Here is a 15,506-nt window from a genome sequence, read left to right as displayed (position 1 = left end):
AAAAAAAAAAAAAAAAAAAAAAAAAAAAAAAAAAAAAGGGAGGAAAAAATGAGACGGAGAAATGCTGTACAAGAAATGCAAAGTATTAAAGTGAGCCAAAAGGCGATGTCATCCCCAATGCTGTCAGCAGCTCAGCACTGATCTGGAGTGATTTGTTGGTAAATGCTGAAGGGTCTCATGTCTGTGTGTACGCACGAGAGAGAGAGACGAGGGGGTGGGGAGGATGCTGTGGGCCTGCTTCTACACTGCCTTGCGCCTTGTGCTGTCATTTCCATCAGTGCAGAAGAAAGCTGCCCAGCTGGGCTGTTTCGAGCCTGCTTTCCACTGCTGTAGGTGACTGTGCAGTGTCCTGGGCAGGTCTGCGCTATCCCAGGCGACACCAGCAGTGCCCGTTCCTTCCCTAGCTCTGGCGTCTCCGGGCCGTCTCCTCTGGGGCTGCTCAGCACCCCGGCTGAAAGGAGCAAGGAAAGGCAGATGCGGTGTAGGGGAGAGGGCTGGTGTAGGGGAGCCGCAGCTCGGCTCTGTTCAAGGCATGATGCTGGCGAGTCTCCGGGAACCGTAGCCTGTCTCACTCAGGTCTCTCTCCAAAGAGACGCTGCAGATGTGCAGCTGATACCTGGCGGCAGCGGGGGGCGGCATGCTTGCCGTGGGCTTCGTTATAGCGCAAGGGGTCGTTCTGGGTCCTCCTGCCTTCGTGTCAGCAGGGCTGCTGCGCCGAGCAAGCCGGCGCTGCCGTGGTACGTATTTGCATTTGGCAAGGCGGGCACAGCCTGGCCTTGCAAGCGGGACTGGCGCTTCCCCGGTTCTTCTCCCATCCTTTGCTGATCCAGCCGCTCTGCAAGTCCTCTCTGTGGCCGCAGTGGCTGTTTCCTCTGCCCCCTTTCCACGCTACCCTGCACCTGCTAAACATGTAGTGGACACAGCAAATTCATCACCACTTGTCAGAGCTGTCACCGTAGGGAAGACGGGGGGGAAATTCATTTCTCCTGACGATTTAAACACAGCTCAGACCTCTCCTGCCTGCCTCCCTCCCCAGCTGTAGTTTAACTCTCTGCATACCTGGATGCCCTGCAGCAGCTGTGGAGAGCAAAGAGCATGACACCCCTTCCCTGGTCCCATTGCCCCTGTTGCGTAGGGTCAGAGCTGGGCTGATTCAATGTTTGCACGGAGCTGGGCCGTGAGTGCAGACAACCCCAATTGGAAGCAAAGTCTGGAGAAAGGGACCGGGAGTAAGCAGATCTGCCTTATACCCCTGGCTCTGCCCCTTTCCTGATGGGCAACTTTAGGCAAGTCCTCTCCCTCGCTGCACCGCAGCTCATCTGTAAAATGGATGTGATCTTTACTTTAAGTGGCTTGAGACCCGTGACGGAAATGAGCTGTATAGGTGGCAGGCGTATTACCATGATCGAAGGTCTGTCTCTCCCTCTCTCTGCCTCAGTTTCTCCATGGAGGATAACCTTCCTGCCTTTGGTAAATTAGTTTGGAGAGATCGGAGCGTGGCGTTACCGCTGTATCCACTGAGGGGCTTTGCTGGTTGCTCCAAGACTGTCTGGATCCACCCCCGGGAGCTGAAACCTGTGGCTTGCATTTTCCAAAGGGGTTTGTGGAATTTGGGTTTTTGTTTGAGGGCCTTGATTTCTAGGGGAAGGGCTTGATTTTTTCCATGCAATGTGACTGTGTCTCCGTCCTCTGCATGGCATCTTGAGTGGGGCAACCAAACCCACTAATTACTTTGGAAAATCTAGGTTTGCCTTGGGGGTTTCATTTATTTATTTTGGAAGCACGCAGGGCTTTGGATGCCTCCGTGTTGTTGGAAATACTTGTATTGAGCCTGCTGCCTCTGAAAAACTCGGCGGTCCCCTCTGAGGATGGTGTTGCTGGTCACCCTGGGTGGGAAGCAATGTGCATCTTGGTTGGGATCAGCACACAGGAGAGCTCCAGGCCAGGACTTGCTGGGCGGCAGAGCCCACTTTTCCCTTTGCTGGATTCAGTGGGAACGGGGACGTCCAGAGTGCATTTGTTTCCCTGTTGTGAGGGGAAGGGCATGCAAATGAATGCCAGCTGTGCTTGGCATTGGTGCGAGGTCTTGCTTGTGCTCTTAAGGATTGCTAGTTAATTGAGCAGTGAGAATTGCATGTTGCCACCCAGGGGCCCGGAGATGGCAATCTAGGTGCAACAATTGCACGCCAGCCCCAGTCTCAGCGGTGGCTTCTCCGTGGCTTCAAAGTGCCCCAACAGAGACCTGCTTTTGGAGCGTTAGAGGGACCCACGCGCGGAGAGAGACCCGGCGAGACTGCCCGCCAACTGGGTTGCCTGCTGGGGACTTTCAGATCGGCTCCAAGCGAGCAGATGCCCGCATCACGCAACCCGCTGGCGTTTTGGGTCACGTCTCGATTGGGTTGCTTGGGTGGGTCAGACCACACTGACTCGGAAAGGAGCAGGGAGAGAGGAACGCACGGCCGGTTGTTTAGATGTCATATTTCATTTTTGGCGAGGAGATGAGGCTGGGTGGTTGATGTGCTAAAAGCCTTTTTTGTACGAAAAAGCTTGTCGGTGCAGGAAATGAGGTGACCCATTGCCCTTTATTAACGTGCAGTAAAAACCGAAGCAACAACGCCAGGAGGAGGAGGGAAGTTCCCCGTGCGGCCCCTTGCCTGGACGGTGCTGGCTATAATAGACTGTTAGGGCTGCACAGGAGCAATGTCCCAGAAAATGGAAAAAGCTCATCGTGGTGGCAAGGGCCAGGGGAAAGTTTTTTTGTGTGTGTGAGCACTTCCCTCTTCCGTTTCATATAGCATTTCACCTCCACGTTCCCTGCAATTTTATTTTCATCTCAAGTTTGAAACATTGGCATTCGTTCTGGAGGAAAAAAAGGAAACACGGGTTTCATTTCAGATCCTGTAAAGTGGACAGGATTTTCTTTATGGGATTAATTGTTTAGGTCCCCTTCCCCCCAACTCACCTGGGCAATATAACTCTTGTATTTAGTATTCAAGGGAAAGAAGAGACGTTTCATAGTTTGGGACAGCTTTGGATTCATCGCCTGTCCTACAGCCACCAGTTCGGGGCCGGAGTAGTTTGAGCATGATTGCTACTAGCAGAGTTTGCAACGCCATCCCTCGTTAGGTGGCCAGAATTTAATTTCCTGCTGAGAACGGTGCTGGTTGCGCTGGTCCCTAGATAAACCCCTCCTCCTCGATCCCCTGGCTGGGATTTTCAAAGTAGCTTAAGGGAGTTTAACTGCCCAACTCCCAGTGCAATGGGAGTCAATGGGAGTAAAATAGCCAAAAGCACCTTAGTGGCTTAGCCTAAGTCCCTTTGATTCTCATTGGGACTTAAGTGATTAAGTCAGTCTAGGTGCTTTGGAGAATTTTACCCTTACAGCCGGCTTCCCTGAGGTCTCTGCAAATCCCAGCCTCCCTTGTCCGGGCCAGTTGTTTGGGGCCGCTCTGTCAGGCTATTTGCAGCAAACCAGGCTAAATGTAGTAAGTCTGGCCATGTGCACAGTGCTGTACAAGGCATGCAAAAATAGCTTGCACTCTGCAAACCACAAAAGGTCAGAGGCACTGGGGAAGGCCAAGAAAAGAACAAGTTTAAAGGGGGTTTTTAACTGTAATCGGTCTCTTTTCTTGTACGCATAGTAGAGCTCGGACCGGGCTTTGGGCCTGAGCTTCACCCAACAGCATTGTCTAATCAAGCTTGACGAACGTCGGCCCTGCCTGAGCCGTAGAAGGTCATAGGCACTTGTTAGACTTTCCAGGGCAGAAGAACTGTACGAGACCTGCTGTTGCACCTATTTTCTGCAGTGCCGATAGGTTGGCTGGGTGCTTTCCAGGCTGGCAGGATAACCAGACGCCTGTCCAAAGCACTTCGAGAAGGCAGACCGTGTACAGACACAGGGCGGGAGACGGGATGTGATGAAATCAGTATGATGTGAGCATTACTCACGGCAGCTCCCAACTGCCCGTACCCATGTCGGGGGTGAGAGAGGCCTGCCAGCTGAACCCAAATAGTGTGCATGTATATGGGAAAGCTGCCGGGAATACAAATAACAAGGATCTTTATTATTAGGGTCAGCAGCTTTCATTCTTCAGGGCGTCATCTTCCACCTGCTTGAGGGCAGGAAGAAATGTCCGTGCCTGAAACGACGTGGGTTTGGGTGCAGCGTGAGGGCGTACGCCTTTTCCCACGGGTCCGGCAAGCAGCCCAGATGTACCGTTGGCATGTGCTGGTGTGACAGTCCAGGAGCCTGTGAAAGAAAGACCTGGGGGCTCGGGAGTGGAGACTCTGGCACCCGGATTCGTGAGCCCACCCCGTTCCAGGGCTGCCACTGCCAGGAGCCATTGTGCAAAGGATAGCAAGAAAACAGAGCAGCTTTGGCTGCCTTCGCCTCCTCCTGAGCCTCCCCTTTGTTTGCCCAGGGATCCGGATGGGTGCACATCTCGCCATCCTGATTATCCTGCGTCCAGGGGGAGACAAGCCCGGTGACGTACCTGCTCTGAAGGATGAGTTGCTGGATTGAGGTTGACGTGTCCTAATATCTCTGCCAGCACTTTCCATCTCCGTCAAGGGCTTCGGGAAGCACATTAGCACCAGAGCGGAAGTGTCACCCTCTGGCATCTCATTCTCTAATCCCGGCGCTGTTGCAGCATCCCCATCACCAGCCCATTATGCGGCATGAAACGCATCCCAAGGCCTGGAAGCGCAGGGCTGCTGGGCATCCCTCCCACCCCCGCAGTTCAGGTCCGGCAGACCATGCCAGATGACTTGTCTGAGCTAATTGCCGTTTCTCGGGGAAGGGTTGGGGGCAAGAGGGGAGCATTTTTGTGGGGGGCGGTGTTGCTTCTCGGCTCTGGGCTGAAGGAGGCGCCTGGCTCTGCGTTCAGAGTCGCACGGAGACCGCTAACAGCGCTTCTTCGGACCGCAGGGGGATTGCACTTAGATAAATACAAGCTGAACTTCTCAGTGGCAGGATGAGCAAGCCCAGGATTGAAATGTTAAGCGCCGAAAAGCGTCGAGTTGGGAGAAATCCCTCCCAGCTGCCGGGGCGCAGAAGCTACTCGATCACGGTTAGCAAGGGAGCGAGAAAAGGAACCCGGCTGAAAGCAACTTGATTCGATTGACGTCGTGCGGCATTTACAGCGCAGCCCGCCCGTAATGAACAGTTGCCATCACAACTATTCATAATGGCCGCGAACTCTGCCTGCCTCTATTTAAAAAAATAAATAAATAAATAAACCAACCCAGAAACAAAACCACAAAACACACACGCTCCCCCATTGTTCCTAGCCCAAGGGCCCTATGAAACCTGCCTGTTAAGTTTGCCTCTCGCCTTGCTGTGCTTTTCTCGCAGAACAAACATTTCAGAATAACCCCCACGGCCAAGCCATCCTTTCCCGTGTCTCGCAGACGTACATACCCACGCACTCCTTCCAGCCTCCTCCCCACCCAACGTTGGCTTAAAAAGCCATCAAAGAGAGAGACTGACAGCCAGGAGTCCTGGTTTTCTCTGATTAAAAAAAAAAAAATACAACCCAATTCTCGGTTTAAACAAAAGTAACCCCAAATCCACATTTTTCCACGATCAGAATGAAACACCGTTATATATGTATCTATCTACTAGTGGCGTTTCATTTTAACCTTGGAAACGTGGCTTTCGGGTTACTTTTTTTTTTTTCCATCCGAAAATTGGGGATTTTTTTAAATCGGAGGAAACCAGGAGCCCTGCTGACAACGCGCATGGAGCGTGCTCTGATCTAAGAAGGACGAGCCCAGCATTGCCTGTTGGGCGGATGCTGCTCTGGGGGGTTGAACTTCCCAGGCTGTAATATTTATGATCCTTCATATTTTCCTTCTTAATTCTCTAAAAACACCGCCTTGATGTTTTACTAGCACAGCCGGATTAAAACGCCCGTTTCGACGGCGTCTCCTGCTGATTTGGGACTGTGATAGCTTTCGGAGGGGCTAGGTTCCAGCATATCCCTTTTAAAGCCTTTAGTCGCTGCAAAATCTCTATCTCCCTCTGCTTTTCCAAAGGGCAGTAAACCCTGTTGTGTGTTTGTTCTTAAAGGAGGGAACTTCCAGCAGGAAAGAGCCTTCCCCAGATCTAAGGGGATCCTTTGTTAAAAGCAAATCCTTCCCCTTTGTCCTAGCATCTCGGGCCTGTTTGTAGTCAAACAGCTGGCACGTCCGCTGACGGCTCTGCTCGGAGACGGCTGCTGTCTTTCTCTTTCTGTGTTTTCAGAGGCAAAGCCTGACTTTCAAGCTAGAGAAAGTGTTCGAGCTATTGATAGCTCTGCTGCTGCGAGTATGGCCCCTGCCTGCCACTTCCATGGTGCAAAGGGAAAAGCGTCTGGCCATAAGTAGCCAGTTTGCACATCCCGCTGTCCCTGAACCACTGGCTGTCCGGGGCTTGGAGGAGGCAGCTCTTGTGCCAGCAACCTCCTCCCATGGTGCAGCTCCAGGGGAGGGGGCAGAATGGGCACGGTGGAGCAGACGTGCCCCACGTCATCCTCCGGTGGCTGTGCACCTGTAAGTCTTGCCTGGGCACTTAAGGTCTCACAGCCAGGACCAGACCCCAACACCCGCTTCTGTACTGTAATAAGCATCTGGAGAGGAGAACGTTGCCCCAAATGTTTCTAATGTGCTTTTGCGATCGTGGTTGCTGAATAACTGATTGAGCAAGGATTTGCTCCCGCCTCTCCTGCACCATCCTTTGTCGACACCGGGGTTAGATGCTTATGTTACGGTCTGGCTCAGATCGACCAACTTGACTCCTGAGCCCTGTGAGGTGAGGATGGATCATGAACCCCATTTACAGACGGAGAAACTGAGGCAGAGAGGCACAGCTGTCAGGGAGGAGGCAGTCAGACCTGGAGGCCTCTCCCCTCCCTGCATTTATAGTCTAGGGACAATTTTTGCGGATGCCCCAGGTGCTTGCACAGCAGTGGGATTGGTACTTACTTGCCCGCAGGTGATGGCTGTGCTGCTCAGAGGGCCTGGCTGAGAGGGGAGAAGATCTCTCCCCAGGCGCACACAGCTTCAGCAGCAGCTGTCAAAGATGGGCATGGTGGGGAAAACCATCCCAGTCCCCCGCTTCCTTGCTCCCCTCCTCCTGGGTTTTTTCTTTCTCACATTTTTTTTGCATTTGCAAGTGTGGAAAATCCCCCTGGCAGAGGGTCTCGGGGCCCATTGGGTCGGATCATTGCACACCCCGTTGCCTGGTGCGCTGGTTGCTCGATGCTGCCTTTCTGTGGGGTCTGGGGAGGGAGGGTGGGTGGATTCGACTTTACACCCTGGCTCTGCAGGGGCCTTTGCCTCCTGCCTGCTCTCTCCTCTCATCTCCTGCCCTTGGCCCTTCCCTTGAGTGCGTGCCTGTGAGCGGCTTGCTATTTATCTACCGAAGCCACGAGCCCGGATGCATCAAGCTAATCCATCAGCTATTCCACGCGGCTCCTGAGGAGGGGCCGTGCCCAGGTCTCTCCTTCCCACAGAGGCTCACGTTTGCTCCCAGCCCTTCTAACCGCCCGCTCCTCTTGTGTCCACAGGTGCTGACGTCGCTTCGGAGACGCCACGAGCTTTGCTGACCTGGAGCCTTCCCGGCGGGGGCCAGAGGTCGTTGCCAAGAATGAGCATCCTTCCCGGCCCTGGAATGTCTTCGTTCATCCCTCTCGTGACCCTCCTGTCCTTGCTCCTGATTGCTTGCGTGGCTGAAAGTAAGTGACCCCTCCTGCCCCTTTGCTCCGGCCTCCCTCGTGCCACCTTGCTTCCCCGTGCAATGGGGGGACGCAGCTCACTCAGGGATGGAGAAGGCCTGGTGACCAGCAGCATTGTCTTTTTTTTAAATGGCTGGTTCCTACATCCCCCCCCCCCCACCCCGCTCCCCAGAGCTTTTGCTTATCCCTAGTTCACGAGTCTGCAGCCCTCCAACTGTTGCCCTACCCATGAGATCATCATTGCTGCCCTGCAAGTCACTTTGGCGAGTCTCCATAGCCCGTTTAATCCATGCAATCTCCCCTGAGACTCCCAAATTGGGAGGGGGGCAAGTAGTGTGCTGATACCTATTGAGATTGATCCTGTTGTCTGTCCATACCCGTTCTAGCTTGGGTACTGATACGTGGAGCATGCAGAGACCCAGCAAACTCCTTTCATGTAGTCCTGTCCCTTTCTGCCCCCCAGCATCTGTCAGGCACTAACAGCCTGTGGTCCAGAGCTGACAATGGTGGGACTGAAACCAGCATCCGAAGCAAAGGTTTTGTTGCACCACCCCCCGACTCAGCCGGAGCCAGAGTAATGCCGTTTTGTATCTTCTCTGCCTTTCAAATACGTCTCTGCCAAACAGCAGCACCTTGCCTGTAAGGCTCCTTAGCGTGAAAGCCAGTCGCGGGGTGGGGGGCAGCAGGAATATACATCTCCAGGCTGATCGAATTATAACTTTTCTTCTCCCCTAGCAAAGCTGCTCGAAGCTGGTGAGGGGACTGCTCTGGTCAGCACAGTCCGGGGCAGCTTTTAACACAATTGCTTCATTATTGGGGTTTATTAAGAGGATGCGTTCTCAGGGGATCGCAGGGATAGCAGGACCTTTGGCTGTCGTGTGCCCTGTCTTCTCAGGTGTGGATGTGGCCAGGGCTTTGCCATCCTGTAGCACTACGCTCATCTCTCTGCTATTTACCCGACAGCCCATCCATGCAGGGAGGCTTGTGCCTATATGGAAGGACAATAAGGCCTTTCATTTTACTATCCTCAAGTCATAAGGGGTGAGAGGTGAGCTGGCCCTCCAGGAGGTTCAGAATTGGGCCACCACCTGGTACATCACCCTGAGTATGTCTGCTGCAATTCAACGGTGCAGTTGTAGCTCCCATAGACTGACTGTAGCCAGCTTGGGTACTGATGAGCGGAAGTTGCAGCAGCCTGGAGATCAGGGCGATGATCTTCCTGAGCATTGACTCAGCTGACATTGAACCTTGGGTAGCTGCGGGCTGCACTCATTGTCGGTACCTGACACGACTACATTAACACCGTGCGGGGATGCCCACACAAACTGCGTCTCTACTCTTTGCAATGTAGACGTACTGTTCGTGGGCCAGCCACATTGCTGGGCAGTCTGTGTGTCCATGCTAAGGGCAAGTAGGGTCCAGTGGTTAAAGCAGGAGACTAAGAATAGAATCGGGAGTCCTAGGTTGAGTCGTGTGTGTGTATATGTGCATGTACTCACGATTTGCTACTTAAAATAGCCCGGCTGTCAGGACCCCTGAGCTCTGTACCTGCTGCTGACGTGCTGTGACCCGGAGCAAGTTCCCTAAGCCCGTGTTTTTAAGCCTGCAGGCAGTTTTGCACGCGCAAACACTCAGTATATGTGTATGCACAAATCCAAGGGCTGTGTGTGTGTGTGTGTGTGGCGTGTACGCACATGCATGGATTTGTGTAACGTGGGTGCTGAGCACCTGTGAAAGTCACACGGTTGTTTAAATGTGTATAGGAGTTGAGCCCCGCACAACCCCACTGACGCCAGCTGCTCCACTTGACTGATGGGTCCCTGCCCCTTAACCTCCCCGCAGCCTTGGTTTTCCCATCTGCCCACTGCAGGGGATCTGTGGGGCGAGGCTCAGTCGCGGGGTATTTTTGAAGAGCTTTGAGATCCCGTAAGCTGCCGTACAACTGCAGAGCACTGCTGCAGGGCTGGATGGAAATTGGGGCTTGCTCTCAGAGGTGTGTTAGGTATTCAGGAGTGACTGCGGCTGGCTAGGTGGCAGGAGGGACCTGTTGAGTGGACCGAGTCAGGCTGGTGACTGTCATCACCAAACAGACACCTTTGCTGCTGCTTGCCAAGAAGCTGCCTGGTTTCCCTTCCCTGTAACTCTGCAGTGTCCTTGGGTCCCAGGCGGTGAGGCTTTGTGTGGGTGTGTGCTATATTTTGCTTTCCCTGGGTGTATTCTCCGGGTACCAATTTATATGCAAGACGGCTCCCCGGGAACGACGCAGGCCACTTCACCCTGACCTTCAGGCTGCGTGTCTGGCGTGGGCCGCTCTGCGGGTGGGGGGTGTTTTGACGTCTCTCTGCCTAGGCTCCTAGGAGAGGGGGTAGGGGAGCAGGGCTTCCCCTCCATCCTGCAGGCTGCTGCTAGAGAGAAGGCAGGGCAGGATATTTTCCTCCTCCTCCCCCAACTGCAGGGGAAGAAGTCACAGTTTCTGCCTGTGCGGGACCCCAGGTAGGTTGTGACCTGTGTATTCCCAAGAATTTGATACTGGTGACTCGATGCTGGATGGGATGCACTGTAGACTGCAGCGAATGCTAAACCAAAGGTGATGAGTTGTTGCCTCCCGAATTTGGAGCATCAACCAAGTGTCACTTGCAGTGCCCCAGCCCACACCCGCCTGGGCCCGTAGCTTTGCCTAGCATGGGATATATGCAGCAAACAGCTTTGTCTGTCACAACTGTTGAGGCCGTGAGAAGCCATCACTCTGCTCTGACAATGTCATCTCCTGTTGTATGGCCTTGGGCTCTGTCGCGCTGCCTCTCATGTAATCCCTTGGCTGGCTTCCACTTGGCTGGTGCTTGCCCGCAACAGCGACCTGCTTTTTCCTCTCCCAGTTCCCTGTGCAGGGGTACGGGGTTCCCTGATTTTATAGCCATCAGAGTGACAGGCCCCCAACTCTGGCATGGCAGCATCTTCCTGTGCATAAGAGGAAAGGGTAAGCTAGTAGCAAAGAGCTGGGATCTCTGCCTACTATTCTTGCTTTCTTCCCCTGTGACGTGGATGCCTCTTCCTCTGCTGTGCCTGAATTCCTGGGCATTTGTGCCCAGAAGCTTGCAATTAAAGAATCTTTTTTTGCAAAAATCTTGTTGGTCTAATAAAAGATATCATCTCTGCTACGAGTCCCGATTGCTCTCAAAGAGGGAAGATTTGGGGATTTGTGAGTGACTTGGTCAGGTTTGTGGTAGAACTGGGGAGAGAACCCAGATTTCCTGATTCCCACTTGGGCCTTGTTGCCTTCACAGCTAAAATGTTGGGGCCTCTTACTGCATGCATGGACATGCAAAATACGATTTGTCTTACTGGATACAATTCCCAGGAGATTACAGAGTCTCTCCACAGCCCCCTTGCTGAGTAGTGCAAACACATTTTTGCCAGTGTAGTGCGAGGGGTCACGCAAGACCTGGTGTCGATATGCATCTCCTACCTGAAGGAACAACGCGCTTGTTTTAAGTGCTCAGCTGCAGATAAAAAGCCACTTACCCTGGAAAAATTGTGTAAGCTTTATAACCAAAATCAGTGCGTTTACGGTTAAAGTGGATTTCTCTCATTGATTAAACCTTTACATTTTACAGTAGAGACCTGTTAATTGGTGCATCTTGCAAACAGAGCTGGAGTTCTCCCCAGCAGAGATTTACTAGCAGATGCAGTAGTGAGCATTACTTATGACTAAGGTTTCCTCCTTTAGATAAATCACATTGTAGAATGCTTGCTAGCATGCTCCTCGGTATTACCATAAATAATTAAAACTAAATTGCGATTGACAAAATAAAAGAAAAAGGGTCCGTTTTATGATGCATTACTCGGGCTCCCTTTCCCTTGTTAATTGTGCTTAATCCATTGGTCGTTTGCAGGATGCGGTAATTCACAGCGGGTGCAAATCAGCAAGGCTCTGGTGTGCTTTTAAACCCAGCTCCTGCCTTGCTACCATGCAGGGGTGGAGGCTGGTGGTAGATGGCAGTGCGACCTGCCTGTTCTTGGCGGAGGAGGCATCCGAAGAAATGACTGTTGATGACGGGTGGAGGGAAACAAGCCTGTAAAGATCAGTGTTAAGGCTGGTCTTTGGAAACGGTATGAAGACGTAGCCCCTTGACTACATGCTCCCTTCCTCGCCTAATCCACTGTGGCAGTGAGTCTAGTACAGCCGAAGACCCCAGCTCTTTAGCTCAGCCTGTGGCTATGCATGCTTTTATCCTGAAACATCCCCGATTCAGTCCTTGGGATTGTCCAAGAGGGCCACAATGACAAAAGCTTCCTGGTAAAACCAAGCTTCATTGCTTTCCATCTGTTGAGTGTATTAAGATAGCCCTGGCTATAAGGAGATGTTTCTCAAGGAGCAGCAAGGTGTTGGTGGAAGGCAGCTCTCTCCTTAAAACTGTGTGTACTGGGACCAGTTTGCACCGATGCACTGGCACTACCAGTCAGTATTTACATCAGTCATTTTTGTAGCATGTTCGCTGCCTACAAGCTTAGTTTGCCCTGCACGGGCTCCTCCTTCCAAACTTGGGGTGCAGAGCTGTTGAGCAACTGCCTGCATTGGTCTCTGGGTGGAGAGAAGTGGGGGGGGTTGGAAGGGGAGGCAGGTATTAAGAAGGAGACACCTAACAGCAGTTTGCTGGGAGAAAGAGTGGTGGCACTTAACTGGCAGAGCACAGACTCCCTCTGCCCGCAGGGGCTGAAGTGCAGTGAAAGAGGATGAAGAGCCTCAGTGGCACTGGCTCAGAAGGGAAGCCGGGTGGAGCACTGTTACCCAAGTCACCGAGCACTTATAGCAGAGCAACTGGAGCTGTGCCCCTTCCTCACCCCGCTCCTTCGCCTCTCCGCTGTTGCATCCCTATGACATTATAATGGGTCTTATAATAAGTGGGCAGCAAAGTCTCTTCCCAGGTGCCGGTACTATTGAGCTGGGCCCAGAAGCCTCTGGGTCCCAACACTGCCTTGCACCAGTTTGGTTTTCTAGGAGGGAGATACGTGGCTCAGTCTAGCTCCTGCTGAGTTGCTCCCCTGTCCCATCTCACGCTACGCTACAGTCTGTCTTTGCCAAGGAGACTAGACCAACCACCTTCTCACTCAAGGACACTGAATTAAGCCTGTCTCACCTTGCTTAAGTGCCTGATTAAATTAAACCTTGCCTGGATAAATCGAGTGATGTCATTGCATTATTATTATTATTATTATTATTATTATTATTATTATTTAAATAAATCAAACAGAAAAGTTTGCGGGTTTTTTTGTGGGAACAGGGAAAGAAATTATTCATCTTCTGAAAAGCTGCTTTGGTAGGGGAAGGGGTCGCTTAGCTGCACTGAGGCCTGTAGGCATTTATTAGATTAATGCCTAATGAGGTGCACGCAGAGGCTGCTGCAGCCAGCGGGCATCGGAGACCCTGCCATGAATGTTTGCAGGAGGAGAGAGTCCATCAGTAGAGGAACTGGACTTCTGTCAAGGGGTCTTGCCATTGAGCTTTGTTCAAATGCTAGAAATAGCATAGATCAGGACTGGAAAATTGTGGCTACAGGGAGGAGGGACTGCATGCTTTGGAAAACCCTGCTGAGCAAACTGTGTGATCCTGTACTGCATTTTGCACCTTTTGTCTGGGATGCTGCTGTTGTGCTGTGCAGCCAACGCTGTTGTCTTGGGAGGTGTCTATATTGCAATTTCTTTATCGGCCACTGAGATGCAGCCACCTCTGGGCTGAAGCACAATGATCCCTGCTCGAGCAAGCAGCTCACCCATTTGAAATGGCAACGGGAATACTTTGCAGATGTATATAAATGCATCTGGCCAGTGATCTAGGGATACCTGCAGCAAACACTTCAAGAATTCACACCAAGCTATTCCTGGCACTCATCCATTCCAAGCTTAATATAAATTATATCCTTCAGTCCTTTTTTATTTACAGGGCATGTTTGACCAGGACACTGGCATGAATATATGGAGGATATGATGGGTTATGTCATGACCTGCACCTGCCGCTACAGCAGAGACTCTTCCAGGATCTCTCAGCCCCTTGCTGGCCTGAAGAGCATGAGACTGTGATCTGGCAGTGAAAGCCAAGCATCATGCAAGGCAATCAGTCCAGATTTGGATTTGGTGCTGCACACCCTGCTGAAGGAGCATGGGACACATGGGACTGTGAAGTGCTCGGTGTCTTCTCTTTTCCTGTCTTGCAGCTGATTATTCATTTTACCCTCCCACTGTCCCTTGTATCCCCAATTCCCACCTCCAAGAAAGCCATTCCATCTGCCTTCCTCTGCAGCTGCCTCCAACTTCTGGTGATGTATAGCTCTGTGAACGTGCTCAGATGAAATCAGGAGAAGAGCTGATGGCATCTCACAAGCAAAACAAACCAAGCCAGTCCTAAGGCCGCTACGACTTTGAATGTTGTGCATCACTGGTGATTCTTCGTCGGTGCCCATCTCCTCCTATGGATGGCCTTGGACAAGTCTTGCTTTTAGTCCTGCACACACCTTCCTCACCCAGGCTGGCCCAGGTGGGGGGTGCCAGTTTAGCCACTGACAACCTGGCACAGGCTGTCCTGGTACCAGATAGCAGACCAAGAGAGGCCTGGCCTGACGAGCACGTGAAACACCAGGTCCAAATCCCGAGCCACAATGTAGTTCCAGCATAAACAGTGCATAATAGTTCAGCCTTTGCCTCTAACATCTGGAGATGCTGTAGGGACCGAGAACCATCAGGAAGAGATGATGGGATCTAGTGAGTGGGCGCTGGAGTGAGATGCCAACCTGCCTGGCATTTACCTGTGTGTGACTTCATCTCTTTTTGCCTTTTTTTCATCTCTTTTTGCCTCTTTTTTCCTTCCACCCTTTGATAAAGCTGGAAATTCTTCATGGCAAGGCCTTCTACTATGGGCATGCCCGCTATACAGTGAAGCCTTAATCTTGGTTTGGGCCTCGATTTATGGTAATACCAATCAATAGTAATGATGCCCACTGTAGGAGCGCTTTCAGCTTCTGCCGTCCCAGCCAGGGTCACTGAGAAGAGCTGCACTGGGCTGTGGCAGAGGTCATGGCTAGCCCAGATCGAATTATTGCCAGGGAAAACTGCTGTTGAGTATAGCTTGAGCCTCTTGCAGAGGATCCTTGACCAGGTGACGCTGCAAGGAAGCAGTGGGATGGAAGGAATCAGTTTGACCTGCTGTGTCCATGGTGTCTTTTGCATAGAATTGAGTATGTCTCGTCTTGATGCTGAGGTGAGCTGCAATTTCAGATGGGCATGGTTGAGATGGGAGAACAAAGCATCCGATCCCAGACAGGCAGAGCCTTTTCCTTCCTTTTGGGGGTAAGAAGGAAAAGCAAAGCTTATACATAGGGGTGGGAAAAAAGCATGACAAAGTTTAGCCTTCTGGGAAGTTTCTCCTAAGTCCCCCAAACCTTTAATTGACTCGGGAGCATAAAATTGAGAAGGGGAGAGAGCAGGGGAGAGAGTGGAATGGTGCGAGCAATTTGAATAATTTATTGTCCTTTGAAGTTGCAAGAGAAATTTCAGCCGCCTTGGGGAGTAATTTCTCCCCATTCTGAAAGGGTTTTCTCCTCATTTTAAACTCATCCAGAGGATGGTAGTTTTTGCATTTTCTGCATAATTAATTAAGTGACTCCCCCTCCCCTTCCTCTCCCCCAACCCAAAATACAAAGCAAACAAAAACATCCCCACTGCTTTTACAAAGTTCTCGGAGGAGTTAGAAAAGGGGTCAGTTCAATCCTACCAGTACGTGCTCCCACTTGCATACGA

General features: G+C 51.9%; 1 protein-coding gene across 15 annotated transcripts in view; it reads left to right on the top strand.

The window, feature by feature from the left end:
• The window catches only part of PTPRS (protein tyrosine phosphatase, receptor type S), a 208,540-nt gene that overhangs the window by 58,998 nt on the left and 134,036 nt on the right, over positions 1-15,506 (top strand). For all 15 annotated transcript variants that reach the window (XM_019513459.1, XM_019513454.1, XM_019513453.1 and 12 more), the window contains exon 2: positions 7,548-7,715. In XM_019513459.1, coding sequence (XP_019369004.1) covers positions 7,628-7,715 — 88 coding nt within the window. In that variant the 5' untranslated portion in view covers positions 7,548-7,627. The remainder of the gene's footprint in view (positions 1-7,547; positions 7,716-15,506) is intronic.

This window comes from Gavialis gangeticus, unplaced genomic scaffold (assembly GCF_001723915.1).
Source record: "Gavialis gangeticus isolate Ggan-Ray unplaced genomic scaffold, GavGan_comp1, whole genome shotgun sequence".
In the NCBI taxonomy this organism is placed as follows: domain Eukaryota; kingdom Metazoa; phylum Chordata; order Crocodylia; family Gavialidae; genus Gavialis; species Gavialis gangeticus.
The sequence above is the reverse complement of the archived record's forward strand: the minus strand, read 5'-3'. Positions and strand labels throughout refer to the sequence as shown.